Raw genomic sequence first — 16665 nt, 5'->3', positions numbered from 1 at the left:
AATAATGCTTTGATTTCGACAAGGAACAAAGATTACGGGAATCCGCAACTGTCAAACGAAAAAGGTAAAGATCAACCTAGTAGTTCGACAACGACTTCGACAGAAGTTGTCCCACCCATAATGCCAGAATTAACGATAAAACCACCTAAGGGTGTAGTACACAAGTCGACGTTTAATCCTCGTGCCAGAGCGGCGCAGCATTATAACATAGTAGAAGATTTGGCTCAATCGCCATCCGCTATGTCGACCCTAGAAGTACTACAAAATTGTCCATCCCAAAGGCAGGCATTGTTATCGGCAATAGGGGGGGTTGATGCTAAGGATTCCAATCTTGTGTCCTTTGATCACAAAGGGTATGACCCTCAGTTACCAGCTCAACTAGCTTTCCTTATTCAAGTGAAGGCCCTCAACAAAACTGTTCACAGAATAATTATTGACGAGGGGGCATCGACATGTATTATGTCGATGAGCTGCTGGAAAACGCTAGGGTCACCAACCTTGTCGAGATCTTCGACGACACTAAAGGCTTTCGACAGTAGGACATATACCCCTTACGGTATCCTAAGTAACTTGAAAGTTGAACTAGGTGGAAAAACAGTAGAGATTGATGTTGAAGTCATAGATGGAAATCTGGATTACAACATCCTACTGGGAAGACCATGGATTTATGCCATGGCAGCTGTCGTGTCGACTTATTTTAGGAAGATCGCTTTCCCGTTTGAAGGAGGGATTACGGTCGTCGACCAACAGAACTTCCTCCGTAATGGTTCACAAGTTACGGGAAGCATTCCCATGATCCATGAAAGCGACCATTCAATTCAAGATATAGGAGTAGGCCTGTTGAAAGACCCCACGATGATGGGGACTTTCTCGCTACCAAATCATATGTACATAGGAAATGTACCATTGGTGGCTACCTGCAACATGATATCTTCCATGAAGGTCGCAAAAGACAAAGTCATCATGGATCGGGCAATGATCTTGCACCCGAGCCCAATCGAAATATTGTAGCAATCAATGTTTCAGGCATGGGAGGCGAGCCCAAATCAATGCTCGTCAAGCGTTTGGGTAGACAGGTCAGGAGAATGTGGTACCCCTTTGGATCCTTGGTCACGAGTGCATGCAAGTGACGAAGGAATCCTACAGTCAATGTTGATTGAGGGGGCACCATGGGATGATAACCACCATCGTTCCCTTCCTCAGGAAGATACTCAAGGCGACCTATGTCACCCTTCAGTATTTGAATTCCTAACAAATACTGTAAATACGGTGGATTCCGAGAGAAACCTATCCAATATAGAAGAGACTATAGCCATAAATATCTCGACCAAAACAGACATTGTAGAGAATATTTATGTCGGCAAAGGTTGTTCCCCTTCAGAACAAGAAATATATAAAGCTCTTTTCCGCGAATTTAGAGATGTCTTTGCTTGGTCATATGATGAAATGCCAGGCATTGACTCGAGTATCGTTGAACATGAAATTAAGATGTATCCTGATGTCAAACCAGTAAGACAGCGGCTTCGGCAGGTACACCCCAAGAAGGCCGCTGCCATTAAAGTGGAAGTTGAGAAACTTCTCCATGCTGGTTTCATCTACCCGGTTCCTCTAACCGATTGGGTATCGAATATTGTCCCTGTTATGAAAAAACAAGGAACAATACAAGTGTGCGTCGATTATAGGGATGTAAATCAAGCTTGTCCAAAGGACAACTACCCTACACCCTTCATCGACCAGATAATTGATGAATGCGCTGGATGTGAAATCTTTTCGTTTATGGACAGATTTTCCGGGTATAATCAAATTAATATCCGCCCACAGGACCAGTCAAAGACTGCATTTATTTGTCCGTGGGGCACATTCGCTTATCAAAAATTACCCTTTGGTTTAAAGAACGCAGGGGCGACGTTTCAGAGAGCAATGAATTATGCTTTCCATGACATCAAGAACATCGTTCAACCTTATCTCGACGATCTTCTGGCTCATTCGCAAAAACGGACTGATCATCCGCATCATTTAAGAGCGATATTTCTACATTGCCGACACTACAAGATAAGACTCAATCCGCACAAATGTGTGTTTTGCGTCGGTTCTGGTCGTTTACTTGGCTTTATAGTCTCCAAGGATGGGATTCGTCTCGACCCTTGCAAGGTGCAGGCAATCATTAATTTGCCTCCACCTTCGAACTTGCTTCAGATTCAGAAACTCCAAGGGAAAGCAAACTTTCTGAGGAGGTTCATTCCGAATTACGCAGAACTTGCTAAAGGTTATACCCGTCTCTTGAAAAAGGATGTACCTTTCGTCTGGGACCAGGTTGCGCAAGCTTCCTTTGATGCTCTGAAAGAAGCGCTAGTAAAAGCATCATTAATGTACGCCCCGGACTATCAAAGAGACTTTAACCTGTATCTGGCTGCAGCAGATACGACCATTGCAATGGTTTTAGTTCAAGAAGTCAACGGAATTGAACACCCTATATATTATTTAAGTAAAAACTTAAATGATACAGAAAGTAAATATTCTCATGTTGAAAAGCTAGCACTTGCTGCTGTTCAAGCAATACAAAGATTTCGGCATTATGTCCTCTTCAGGAAGACCACCGTATTGTCAGATTGCAACCCCATGACTTATATACTGTCGCGACAGTTGCTTGGGGGAAAATATTCAAAGTGGATAGCTATCCTTCAAGAGTTTGATCTGGAATTTGTGAAATCCAAATCAAAGAAAGCTTTAGTTTTCGCAGAATTGTTATGCGATCTCCCATCATCGTCCAACGATGAAACGTCAAAAGAATCAATCGTGGATGAGAGTTTGTTTCTGATATCATCAAGTGATGAGTGGTATGGGGATATAATAGTTTATCTCCAAACCCAAAAGTTTCGGCCAGACACCTCTCACTCAGAACAAAAACGCATTCGATACCAAGCAAAAGACTACATGATCGTCGGTGATACGCTTTACCGTCATGGTGTCGACACGGTGCTGAGAAGGTGTCTAACCCATGAGGAGGCCGAAAAAGCCCTGAATGAATGTCATTTTGTGGGGGGCATCAATCTGGATATGCTACAACACAAAGAATCTTACGAGCAGGATACTTCTGGCCAACCATGTTCAAAGATTGCATAACCGCAGTCAGAAGTTGCCATGCATGTCAGATTTTTGATAGCAAAACCAGAAGACCCCCCGCTCCTTTACAGCCAATAATAGCTGTGGGGCCTTTCGCCAAGTGGGGCATCGATTTCATGCAATGTAACCCCACCTCGACCGGGGGGCATGGGTATATTATAGTCGCAGTTGACTATTTTACCAAATGGGCCGAGGCGATGCCTACATTGGATAACACTGGTGAAACAGCAGCCCTATTCTTTTTTAATCATGTGGTCGCTAGATTCGGCATACCACAGGCCATAGTAACAGATCATGGATCGCATTTTCGCAATCACATGATGGTTGAATTAACTGCCAAGCTAGGATTGTCTCACGACAGCTCTACTCCGTACTATCCGCAAGCTAACGGACAAGTTGAAGCGATCAACAAGGTCCTGAAGCGCATGCTGCAAAGGATGGTGGGGGTTCACAAAAGAAGATGGCATTTGATCCTGTACTCGGCTTTGTGGGCCTACCGAACGTTGGTAAGGAATGCCACTGGGTTCACACCGTTTCAACTGGTGTATGGCCTGGAGGCGATCCTACCAATCCAGTGTGAAATTTCGTCCCTTAAACTCGCAATTGATCTCCTCCCCGGAACCTCGGAAGAAGAAGCTCATTTCTTGGAATTAATCCAGTTGGATGAAACCCGTCGTGATGCCGCCTTGGCCAACGAAGCCCACAAGAAACGAGTCAAAGCGCAGTTCGACAAAAATGTCAAACCCCGTGTCTTCTCGGAAGGTGATTTGGTCTTGCTTTATGACCAAGAATCCGATAAATTGGGAGCTGGGAAATTCAAGTCCTTATGGATGGGCCCTTATATTGTTAAAAGTGTGTTAGCAAAAGGTGCCTACGAGTTGGTAGATTATGACGGAATTCCACTGGCGCAACCCCGCAATGGGTTGTACCTTAAGCGTTACTATGCCTAATAGTAACCTGTATGCTTTTGTTACATTTTTGTTTTCGCTAAAGCGTTTGTTCCGGTTTAAGTAATCCGCTTTTTACACTTATTGCAGATGTCGAATCCATTGGAACCGTGGGTTGGATATGCTGACGGAGCGAGTCGTAGTTCGAGGAACCTATCCTCTGCAGCATGGGCCATTTTTGACCCAAGCGGCGAGTTAGTAAGTTTCAGGGGGGTATGTATTGGTCAATCAACAAATAATATCGCTGAGTATAGCGCGTTGATAGAGCTCCTCTCTGATGCCATCACCCATGGCATACGCCGGCTAGTCGTCAGGCTAGACTCACAGCTCGTGGTACTGCAGCTCAATGGTACCTACTCTGTCCGAAATCCAGCTATTTATCGCAAGTTCCTAAGAGTTAAAATCATGGAAAGACAGTTTGATTTTATCCAATATCAACACATTTCCAGAAACTTAAACACATTAACCGACTCATTAGCAAACTATGTGTTAGATAGACATTTGCAAAATTGATAAAAAGAGAAGCATCATCGATGTTTCATACATGGATCACATAAAAACTGGAATAAACCCCGAAAATCAAAAATATATATAACTGTTTACGGTTTACATATAATGTTCTGTAACCAAGACAAAATCGGTCATACGACCCCAAAACTCAAAAATGGCTGGGGGGCACCCTAGCCTAGTGATGCTCATGATAACACGCCACGGCCTGTGCGATCATGCGCAGAAGACGAGACCATCGTCTAGGAACACCAGCAGTATGTCGCTGCAATCGCAGAGGCAACTCGTCAATCCGTACATCCGGAATCCCAAGGGTAAGACCCTCGACCTGTTCCTGCACAGCTGCAAGAGTCTCGGCCAAGTCAAGGTCATGGAGAATAGCTCTCCCTGGAGCCTCCCCTGCTGGGGCAACGGCCGGAGCTCTCGAACGAACTGCTGGACGGACGGGACCAACATCTGCATGCACACATGAGTTTGATTAGAGTCTTGATAGAGTAAAGCACAAGGACATTATAAATAAAAAACAGTAAAAAGTGATAAGGTCAAAATATTTACCAAGATCACCCCACTGCTCGCCATCCGGTAGTACCAAATCCGGATCACCTCGGAAATCCATGCCAATATATGGATACTCGGAAAAAGCCATATCCTACCGCTCGAACCACCTAAAGAAGGCATCAGTAAAAGTAATCTGAGATTGACCTGCATGTCTAGCCATGTGGTCGACCCACCTCTGCATGCGTGGCTCAGTAGGAGATGGAAAGTCGAGAACAATGTACTGAGGTTGCATCAGGGGTATCTTCTCCAAAGCGAAGGCAGTCAAAACTGAACCGAAGCCAAAATTCTTCAGTTTCCCGTCCTTTACTTTGGTCAACTGGTTTTTCATCTGAACCAGTACTGCATCACACCAGTTGAAAACTTTCGGCTGAAGACACTCCAGGGCGTGCTGCACATAAGACCTGTTGGCAACATGAGGGGATGCGCTGCCGGCCATCCTACAAATCGTGTACAGAATGGACCTGAGAGACCTGTCAGTGATATCACGGATAGAAACCTTGTCGTCTCTGCTCGGCTGGGATCCCTCCCTACAATACTGACGGATATAATCTTTCACGGAATCGCTCCCTCGGGCCGAACCGGACAAGGAAATGGGGGCACCCTGCCTTGACAACCCAGTCAAGAAGTAAATGTCCACTATGGTCAAAGGGATGGACTTGCCCCTAATCTGGAACACTTGGTTAATAGGATCCCAAGCATCAAGCAGGTACTGCAGTAAACGTATCTGTGCCCTCATGCTAGATATACGGAAGAATTTTAGCAAGCCACAGTTCCACAACGCGTTCACGGTAACAGGATCATGGAGGGCAATCATGTCCTCCTCTTCATGCTCACGTTCTCGCCACATAAGAGTCATTCTGCTCCAATAAACTCTGCAAAACAAACAAGAGGAGGAGTAAGATCCCTGACTCGGTAAAGAAAATGGCAAAATTCTCATGAAAAAGTATGCAACCAAAAAGTTTTCTGCGCCCAACGCAGGTGGGGAAGGGTCTCACCTGCGTTGGGAGACAAACTGCCTTTGAAAATGAGAACCCCCAACGCAGGTTTCGATATGGGGCACCTGCGCTGATGGTAGAGCACCCTAGAGAAACCCCAGGGGCTCATGGGGGCAGGAAAACAAGCATAAAACTGAGAAATAAGACCATGAAAAGATAGAGCTAGGGTTTAGCTCCTACCTGGTGGAAACGGCGCTGAAAATCGTCCACAGAATCTCCCGAAATCAGCTGGTGAAAAATCGAGAGGAAGAGGCACCTCCAAAGCTCCAACAAACCAAATGCACATGAAATGGTAAAATGAGAGGTAAAAACATCTTTTAATTGCTTTTTACGTAGTTCAAAGTGAAATATTAGTATTTTTACTTCATGTTATCCGTTTCTAACAAAGTTTGTTGCAGCAATTGATGATACAGTACTACCTCTGAAAAAGAAAAAGCTAGTCATGGTAAAATATGAATTTGATCTTATCAAACGAGCAGTTTTGGCAAAGTTCATGCTCGTTAAAAAATAAACGCAAAAACGAGCAGTTTTGGCATAGTTCATGCTCGTTAAAAAATAAACGCAAAACCGAGCAGTTTTAACGCGGACTTCATGCTCGTTAAAAAAATAAACATAAGCATGTGAGCAAGCTTCCCCCAGAGTTCAAGCTCATCAAGAAAAAATGAACTGGTAAATAACCATTTGAGACCGTAAATTCATCAGCCATAAAAGCCTTGGTCGTGTTTGTGCACCGTCACCTCCACTTTTCATTTGGCCGATCATTCACATCCACTTGATTGTTTACCTATTTTGAGGAACAGCTGCGAAGAGTGATTTCACCTAGCCATCCTTGTGACACTGCCGTGATTGGGAAATTCCAACTTGTACCTGGAATCTGCTGCTATCCCTGTTCATCACTCGTTCCTCAAAATACGAGTCTTCTTTAAGCTCTTTTAACTGACTCGTAAAATATGAAAAGTTTTCCGAGTTTTGGCCTTCCAGCTCGTTAAAATGACCGGAAGAGCTATCCCTCCTCTAGATTTTAATCTTTTTGGACCTGAGGGATTATTGCACAAAAAGATCGAGCGCTTGTCTAGTTCGGCTCGATAAAGATATCAAACATTCATCCCTTCTGTATTGTTTTATACTTTTTCGGACTTAAGGGATTAGATGACGAAAAAGGACCCCTGGAGTCCACTTTATGTACCCTTTTCAGACTCTCTAAAGATGAAAAGGACCGAGTTGTCTTTGTCACTGGGCTCGTTAAAAATATTAGATAGCGACAAACTTGTCTTTAGACAAGAACGAGTTTCCCTATCGTTAAGCTCGTTAAAACATAGCGATGGGCTTGCTCGAAGGGCAGGTTATATAACAAGCATATGTTATCCTCCTCAAGCTTGACAAAAATAAAGAGGTACTGGTCAGAAATGACTGGGGAAAAATTGGGAAGAACCTCGAAGCTTAATGGTAGCAAGTCGCTCTTGAACATGACACTTTTACCTCCGTAAATATCGGGTTGGGTTATTATCATTCACCGGTCCCTTCACCATGGTCTCGCCATACCATCCATACATGGGGTAATGCTACCGATCCATCACATCAGTGTCATTATATGTTCAAGAGATGTCATTCAGAAAGTGTCAACCGGGTCCCATCCACTACCATACATCATCTTTCGTCCTTCCATGACCGCCACCCTGAATCATATTTCACAGATCGTTTTCACCATCATCACTAGCTCCGTTCCGTGTCACTGATGTGGGATTCATTAAGGGCCTCCTTTGACGGATCACTTCTTGTCGACATCAGCTCACTATCCAAGAAGTTGATCTAGGAACACCCCCTCAGTACTTTGAAGCTTGCATGCCTCAATGGCAAGTTTCTCACTTCCGGCGATAGGTATACATTAATGACCTTCGACCGGGAGACTTTGCGTGGTGTTCGACGTCAGATCCTATATTCACGCCACGTGAATTGTGCTGCAGTACCTTGAGGGTCATCATCATTATCGGTGATTCCTCTCACGCTTGTTAACAATTTACATTATTGACTGGTAATCAAGCGATGTCTTTCCATGTTCGACTTCAAGAAATTCTCACATGGATCGACTTGTACTAGAGTGAAGGTTGGACAAGTTTGAAGACCCCGGATCTAGTTTCATCCATCCGGGCTGCGATATATATTCAGGAGATAAAAACATAGACATGTGCAGCAGATGATCATCCTACTAAAAGGATGGTAATTAAAAGCAGAGAATTATCAGTCTATTATCAGACGATCGTCTGTTTATGTACAGCAAATGTATTTATAAAGCTGAGCATGGGAAATGCCCGCATCAGCTAGATCATGAAAAGGAAGTATGAAAAGATAATGTATTGTATTGTATTTTGTTACAGGTCACCTCCCGACGATTGAATGAACTTCGGATCCTCCTAATAAAGCATTTCACCCGATGAACGACCTCATACTTTAAGGGGCAACTGTTATAGACATTTTTGTGCCTTACAGCATAGAGCATGAAATGTCAATAATATGAGGGATCCAAAGTCCCTAAACATGTCGTTCTTACCCTTAGAGGAACAAGGTCAGCAAACCACAGCACTGCAAATCAGTTCTCCACTGAAAAACACTCAAAAACAGGTCAATTTTGGATCAAAGCAGCTGCTCCACTAAGCATCTGCGCTGAATGACAAAATCTCCATGGTGTACCTGCGCTGCATAGCAAGTGCAACAAAGGCTACCTGCGCTGGGCGTACTTTGACATGTGGAGGAATCTTTTCTCAATGTGCCAGTGCCCAGGAAGCTTCCAAAATGACACTTGGATCAGAAGATTCGCCTAATGATGAGTTAAGAGCTTCTAAAACTCCAAGTGGAAGGTAGAAACTCCGAGTGGACTCAAGGACTGAAGAACAACTGGAGTTGAAGAGGACAACAAGTCACACATCAAGTTGACTTATCTTCACTCCAAAACTCTATATAAGGATCTCATCCCATGGGATCTGGAGGTCGGAATTTTGTGCAAAGAATTGTTGTTGGTTTACAGTTGTGAGCATTGGGTGATTGCTTGAGGGAGGTGAAGAGGAGATTTCTTTCCGTCGGGAAGGTGATGCTGGATTGGACCTCTCACGGTTGTATCACCGCCTGAACCTTACTTCCTTATATTAATAAAGCATTTGAGGTTCTTCTATTCGCATGTGTTTCAATGGTGTATTGTCTTACTTGCGTATTTGATTTATGCTAATCCTTGAATCAATTATGAATGCATGCTTCTTGTAGTTTCCTTTTCTTGTCTTGTTCGCAGGATCTCGTGTAGTTGGGCCCGTGAGAAGACTTGGAGCTGGGAGCAAGCGGCAAATAGAGGAGATTGGATCGACCATTTGTGCAAGACATCGGTAAGTGGATCTCTTCCTTTCATCTCTTGCATGTCATAAAGAAGTAGCTTTAGATAGCTTTGCTTCAGCTGTTGCTAAGGAACTATCACCCTTAGAGTGGGATAGGGTCATTCCGTGTTGGATACTTTTCCCCACAACAAGACCGCTCCTGAGCATCATGTTTACATTTGGGTCTTCTTCACGTGGTTTCGACCTCATTGTCTGCAAATTCTGAGTGAGAGGAGGCTGGAGTACCCATTTTTAATGTATCCTCGCTATCCATGAAGGGCAGTATTCTACCTCAAGATAAAAATGAGTATATTACCAACATGATGTCCTTGTCAGGTTTGTACAATTGTAGGAATAGTGCCCTGGCCCTTCGCAATTGTAACAAATTAGCTGTTTGCGACCCCTTCCTGGTCCCATTTCTCCTCAACCTCGACAGTGCCACTACAGATTGTTTCTTACTCATCCAACTGACTGCACCTCCAAACAGGTTAAACACATACCCACTTGTAGATCTTCTCTGATCCAGATCTCCAACCCAGTGTGCATCAACAAAGCCATGAATATCCAACACTCTGTCCAATCGTGGTATTCCTTGGTAGCACAAACCATAATCACTGGTGCCACGCAAATACCTAAAAACGTGCTTCACTATTGTCCAGTGCTCCTTCCCTGGTTTTGACATAAACCTACTCAATACTCCCAATGCATGTGCAATGTCTGGTCTAGTACATACCATTGCATACATCAGGCTATCGATTGCACTTGTATATGGAACAGGGGACATGTCCTCTTCCTCTTCTTGTGTCTTGGGACACTGTTCAGTAGATAACCTCACACCTATAGAAATAGGAACCTTCACCTGTTTACTATCCTGCATATTAAACCTCTACAGTATTGTCTCGACATACTTCCTCTGGTTTAACCAAAGCTTACTCTTTGCTTGATCTCTTTTAATTTCCATGCCCAAAATATAGTTTGCAGCACCAAGATCTTTCATGTCAAATTTGGAGGACAATTGGGTCTTCAAATCCTGGATAATTTCTTTGTCATTTCCAACCAGCAACATATCATCCACATACAAGACCAGATAAATAACACGGTCACCAATTAATTTAAAATACACATAGTGATCTGCTTTGCTTCTGGTGAAGCCAAGTCCCCGTATAAATGTATCAAATTTCTGATACCACATCCTTGGTGACTGTTTTAATCCATAGAGAGACTTCTTTAACTTGCATACCAATTCTTTCTTACCCTTCACCACAAAGCATTCAGGTTGCTTCATGTATATTTCCTCTTCTAGATCCCCATGAAGAAATGTTATCTTCACATCCATCTGTTCAACCTCAAAATCAAAAGCAATAGCAACAGATAAAAGTAATCTAATAGAAGTTACATTGGTAATGGGAGAAAAAATATCACCAAAATAAATTCCCGGCACCTGGGAATAACCTTTTTCTACTAACCGAGCTTTGTATTTCTCCACCTTTCCTTCTGCATTTGTCTTCTTCTTGAACACCCATTTGCTAGCTATGGGTTTCCCTCTAGCCGGCAACTCCACCAGATCCCAAGCCTCATTTTTGTGCAAAGATGCCATTTCATCAACCATGGCCTCTTTCCAGAGTTTTCCATCCTCTGAATCCACTACTTCCTTCACAGTTCTGGGATCATCATCAGTAACAGATAAAGAAACATTTGAACAGAAAGCAGATGGACTATACCTTTCTAGCTGCCTTCTTTCTCAAACTGATCTTTTCACAGCCGGAGTTTGTGGCTCTTCATCTTCTGATTCCTCCTCTGCTGTAGAGTCTGATTCTTCCTCCTCTAGCTCAAACTCTATCTTCTTAGGTTCCTTTGGTTGGACTTCATGTTTAATAACTTTTACCTCTATGAACACCACATCTCAACTATACACAACCTTCCGTGTGACTGGGTTCCAAAGATTATAACCTTTTAAACCATCCTTATACCCAATAAAGATGCACTTTTCAGATTTACTATCCAACTTGGTTTGTTTCTCCTTTGGAGCATGTACATATGCATCACATCCAAATACCCTCAGATGTGAAAAAGAGGGTTTCTTACCAGTCCATACCTCTTGTGGAGTCTTATCCTCCAACACCGATGAAGGTGACCTGTTGACCAGGTAACATGCAATATCCGCCACCTCTACCTAGAATTCTTATCCTAACCCAGCACCACTAAGAATACTTCTTGCCCTTTCCATCAACATCTTATTCATTCTTTCTGCAACTCCATTTTGTTGAGGTGTATATGGAGTAGTCTTCTGCTGTGATATACCACACTTCTTACAGAATTATTCAAATTCCTTGCTGCGAAACTCTCCACCATTATCTGTCCTCAGCACCTTTATCTTCTTCTCTGTCTGATTTTCCACTAGAGCCTTAAATTCTTTAAACCTGGCAAAGACTTCATATTTCTTCTTAAGGAAATATATCCATGCATTCCTTGAGAAGTCATCTATAAATGATACATAGTACATAAACTTACCTAGTGATGGAACCTTCACAGGTCCAAACACATCACTATGCACAAGTTCTAATATCTATTTCGCGCTCTTACCACCTGTTACACAGTAATTTGTCACTGCCTTCATCCCCGTCTTCCTACTGTGTCATGAGTCCAAAATCATTCATGCCCATGCTCTCTGATGTTGTCAAATGACCCACTTTGCCAAAGTTTCTGCATCATTGCGTCTGTTGTCCAAAAAAACGTGCTGATGAGCGCTCCAAAACAGTCCATATGCGTTGCCATCGCAGAAGTACATGTGATTCCTGCGATGGTCGATTTACATATGACAGTGCAACTGTTGCTTGTATTTTCCCGCGATGACATGACCTTCTCCGTTATGCAGTAGCGATGTCAGCGCATCAGACCAGTTATGTACCCACGATGATCCAGTTTGGGCGAGTTTGTTCTAATAGTCGGCCTTCCAGATGACTCCAGACCTGGTTGTTGGCCTTGTTTATGTCGCCCTCCCTTCTTTGGCATGGCTGTTCCGTCATTTGTGCTACCCTCCTTGGAGATAAGCTCATCTTCCCACCATTCATGGAGACTCCTTCTCCTATTTAAGCTTTCACCATTGCTATGAGCTGCTAGTTTGGAATTCTTAGTCTTTGGAGTGTTGCTGATAGTATTGTGAGCTTGATAGGTAGCTAGTGTGACAAGTGTGGGATTGTTTGAGAGCTTGAGGAAGGTTGTGAAGTGCTTTTGATCTTGTGTGAAACTTGTGAGTGAGAGAGACTTGTATTGGGAGATCCATCTTCAAGGGTGAATGCTTGAGGAACATGTTGGCTGGACCCTCCTGAGAAGGCTTGTGACATCAAGACCTAGGTTGTAAGCTTACTCTATTTCATATTTAATACAATCAATGATGTTTTCCTATGTCTCGTATGCAATGTACTAGGTAGCTCATGATTTCTTGACTTTATGGGTAAATAGTTCTTTGTTGTATCTGGTTATGTGCTTTGTTGTATTTCTTTGCTTTGTTTCAGGTTGATTACTCATTAGGAGAAGGAAGCAGAAGCTGGAGTAGCGCAACGGAACTTCATCGACCACCGGTTGGTAGGCCTCTAACTTGAACTATTTAAGGAGAATTGTTGTTGGTTTGTCCTTGTTTGTGACTAGACCCACTCTAGGGCTAGAGGGGTTGCCTCTGTCCGCAGAGGGAACACATTTTTTTTCTTCACAAATTGGCGACTCCACTGGGGAGCTGGTCTTTGTCCTTTTCTTGATTCACTCTTGCCTTGAGTTTTTATTTTGGTCTCTTTTCAAAATTTTGGGGATTAGTTGTCTATTTCTGGGTTTCCTGGCTTGGTCTAGGAGTTGCTCTATTTGTTTAAAGATTGAATGCTTTGGTTTGGGAGTTTTTGGCTTAACTGTGGCTGTTTTTGAACATCATTGCGCTTTTTAATTTAACAGTCGCGTTGTCATCGCGCCACCCTTTTTGTAATTTCCTGTCCATCGCATTATTACACCTAACAGTCGTGACTGTTCTGTAAATCGGACCATCGCGGAAAAGGCATGTACTTCCGCACTGACATCGCATTGTTGCTGCGTGTCGTTCTTTATCAACGCTTTGTTGCTATGTATTACCCATGCTGATTGCTGTAGAATTGAATTTCTTCAATTCTGCCTCCTGAATTTGTCAGTCTTGCTAACCCCTGATGTTCTCACTTGGTTGATGACTTGTTTTTCACTTTCTAGAGGTTGAAGCACTCTCTTGTGAGTTTTGTTGAGCGAATATTTCCTTTTTGCTTTGTGACCTACTTTTATTGTTCCAAGTTTGCTGGATCAGCTTTTCTTGGTTGCTTGTTTGCTAAGATTCATTTGCTACTTGCTGTTGGTTTGATTGAGCCTTCCCCTTTGCTTACTTTTGGTTGATTATTTAGTGATCGTTGTTGAACCAATCTTGGCATTGTTTCGATTTCTCTTCACTACCCGGACATATATTACAATTGTCTGGGGTCAACCTGTTTTCCACATTTGTTTGTTGCTTACTGGTTTCTTTAGATTAAAGGCATCAAAATCAAAAATTTCATTTCATTTAGCATGCGAAAGTGAAAGAAAATTTGCATTTCAAGTTGCATATTGAAAAGCGAATGTTTAGATCTCTCATTAGTAGTATCCATGCATTTTAGGAATTGATGTCTGCTTGCATTGAGTGACTATGTGTTGCCTTGGTTTTCTTGGTTTTGGAATGATCTCTCTACCCTCTCGTAGGTAGGTGTTCATCGAAGAAAAAGGATACTTCATTCATTTTAGCTGCATCCTAAGCTTTGAAATATACATACAGTAAGGCCTGAAAACTGAAACATAATCCAAGATCAACGTTAAAATGAACTGAATAAATCTAACAACGCATTGGAACATAATGCACACATTTAGAGGTCTAGGCTAGAGACGTGCTCCAGCGTCGTTAAACCTAGTCACTTTTGTTTCACTCAAGGTTGGGTGATTCCTCCTTCCGTGACTCAATAGTGGTCTAGTACGGATTTGAGCTCCCACGTACCGTCGAGTATATGGGGAGACCCCACTAGGTTATCATCCTTTATCCATAGGAAGCCATGTCTGCCGCCTTACAAGCCGTAATGCACCGAACACAGCATTCAGGAAGATTGACTGCCGTACGGAAAGTCCTTGGTTTTCATATGACTGCCAAGGTGTATATGCAGTTTTACGGATTTGTTTGGTAAACCTTTTTGCCTAGTTCTCCAGAGTAGTCACTTTTGTTCCTTTTCGGACTCCCTAAAAGAAAAGGTCCATCTGAGCACTTGTCACTTTAGGCTCATTAAATATTCGAAGGTGGCTAGAGTCATCTTTTGTCCTTTTCTCAACTCTTTAAAAATGAAAAGGTCAAGTTTTTTTCTTGTGTCTTAAAATTTATTCGGCCACGATTCACATTTACCCAGTTAGATCTTGTTTGCGTTAGCTTGAGTAGGGTTCTTTCTCGTTAGTTTGCCTAGGATCTTTTGAAGTTGTCATCCTGGTGGAATCACCGATCTCGTCTCCCGTTCCAAGTGACCAAGGGTCTCCTTCCTCTGTTGCTCCTGAGGTACTAGTTGTGAGTGATACTCTCCCTGTTATTCCGAGTATCCAACCGATTAACTCTCGCGCTCCAGACGACGAGGCTTACGAAATTCACTGGAACCCCATTTGGGAGCCTTCTGAAGAAGATATCCCTCCTACTCCCCCTGGTGTCTCGGTTCCAATGTCTTCTTCTGATATGGAGGACATATCCCCTGTCACAAGTGAAGAATCCATTGCGATGAGCGGTGAAATTCCCACCGCAACGGAAACTACACCTTTTCCTAGCACCCCTCTTGGTGTTACGTTGCCTTTACGCTACAAGGCGTTAAGGGATGTTATGTCTTCTAGGACTCCCTCTACGAGTTCTATATGGTCACACGCCATCACTCCAACCTCGGAGTCCTTTATTCCTCAAATTCACAATGTGTCTGTCACTTCCATCCCGACTATTCCAACTGTTTGTGTGGAATCTTCAACCCCCGTTTTCGGTGCCATTACTGCATCTTCAGTTGTGACCGCTACTGCTGGGCCTTGCTTAGGGTCAGCTTACAGTGGCCCATCAGCATCCGTACCCAGAGTTGTTAATCCTGCGGTAAATGCCTCACCTTCTTCTGGTTCCATTCCAACAGGGGGGGCATACGATCAGTATTTACAAGCTGTCTAGCATCCGAGCTCGCAAGGTCCGTTCCATTACTACGATCCCGTAGGAAATAACCTTTATCTTGTCGGATCCTTACCATCTCAGCCTACCGTTGAGGTCTCGGTTCCATTATCAGTTGCTTGGGGCACCACCACTTATCATGGTGGCCAAGTATCGCCTGCACATCTTCAAGGACCACCTAATCAAGGTCAATCGTCTTACGTGCAAATCCCTCAAGGGAAACAGTATTACAGGCAGTCTTATCCAGGGCAACCTGGGGGCCCACAAGGACAACCCTTTTAGGGACAACCTTCAGCCTTTGGTGGTCTATCTTTTACCTATTTTTCTCAACCTTCTGGTAATCTGGGACAACCTTACATGCAACAAGGTCAGCCTGGTGTCCAGCAAGGTTATCCTTCTGGGCAAGCTGGTCAACCTTACGTTCAGCAAGGCCAACCCACTGTCCAGTATGGTCAAGCATCTGGGCAAGCTGGTCAACCTTACGTTCAGCAAGGCCAACCCACTGTCCAGTATAGTCAAGCATCTGGGCAGGTCGGTCAGCCTCAAATCCAATCAGGTCAACCAACTGTTCAATCCACTCAACCATCTTGTCTGTCAGGACAACCCAACACCCAACAGCCTCATCCTTCTAGGCAGATGGGCATTGAATCTCAATCTCAACTAGGTCAACCTTCTGGCCAGATGGATCAACCTCAACTCTCTCAAGGACATCCTTCTGGGCCTGCCCAACCGGGCACTCAAATGATCGTTGCTTCTCAAGCTCAACCCGGTTTTAAGCCATAGGCTGGGCCCCAGACCCAATCCGGTCTTCAGATGCAGGTTGGATTTCAATCCCAACTAGCCTATCAAACGTAGCCTACTTCTCAGGCTCAGTTTGGAGCCCAGTCGCCTTATGGTTTCCAACAATCCCAAGGGAAAACTCAATTTGCCCCGTACAAAAATTATCAACAAATGCAGGTGAGTCC

General features: G+C 43.6%; 1 protein-coding gene across 1 annotated transcript in view; it reads right to left on the bottom strand.

Annotated features, from left to right (window-relative positions):
• The window catches only part of LOC149163348 (putative L-type lectin-domain containing receptor kinase S.7), an 85302-nt gene extending 69016 nt beyond the window's left edge, over window positions 1–16286 (bottom strand). The window contains exon 1 of the mRNA XM_089429098.1: window positions 16137–16286. Coding sequence (XP_089285224.1) covers window positions 16137–16286 — 150 coding nt within the window. The remainder of the gene's footprint in view (window positions 1–16136) is intronic.
• Between the last annotated feature and the right edge of the window lie 379 nt (window positions 16287–16665).

This window comes from Pinus tabuliformis, chromosome 5_1, assembly GCF_031772625.1.
Source record: "Pinus tabuliformis cultivar Carrire ecotype Pingquan chromosome 5_1, CPIR1, whole genome shotgun sequence".
NCBI lineage: Eukaryota > Viridiplantae > Streptophyta > Pinopsida > Pinales > Pinaceae > Pinus > Pinus tabuliformis.
The sequence above is the reverse complement of the archived record's forward strand: the minus strand, read 5'-3'. Positions and strand labels throughout refer to the sequence as shown.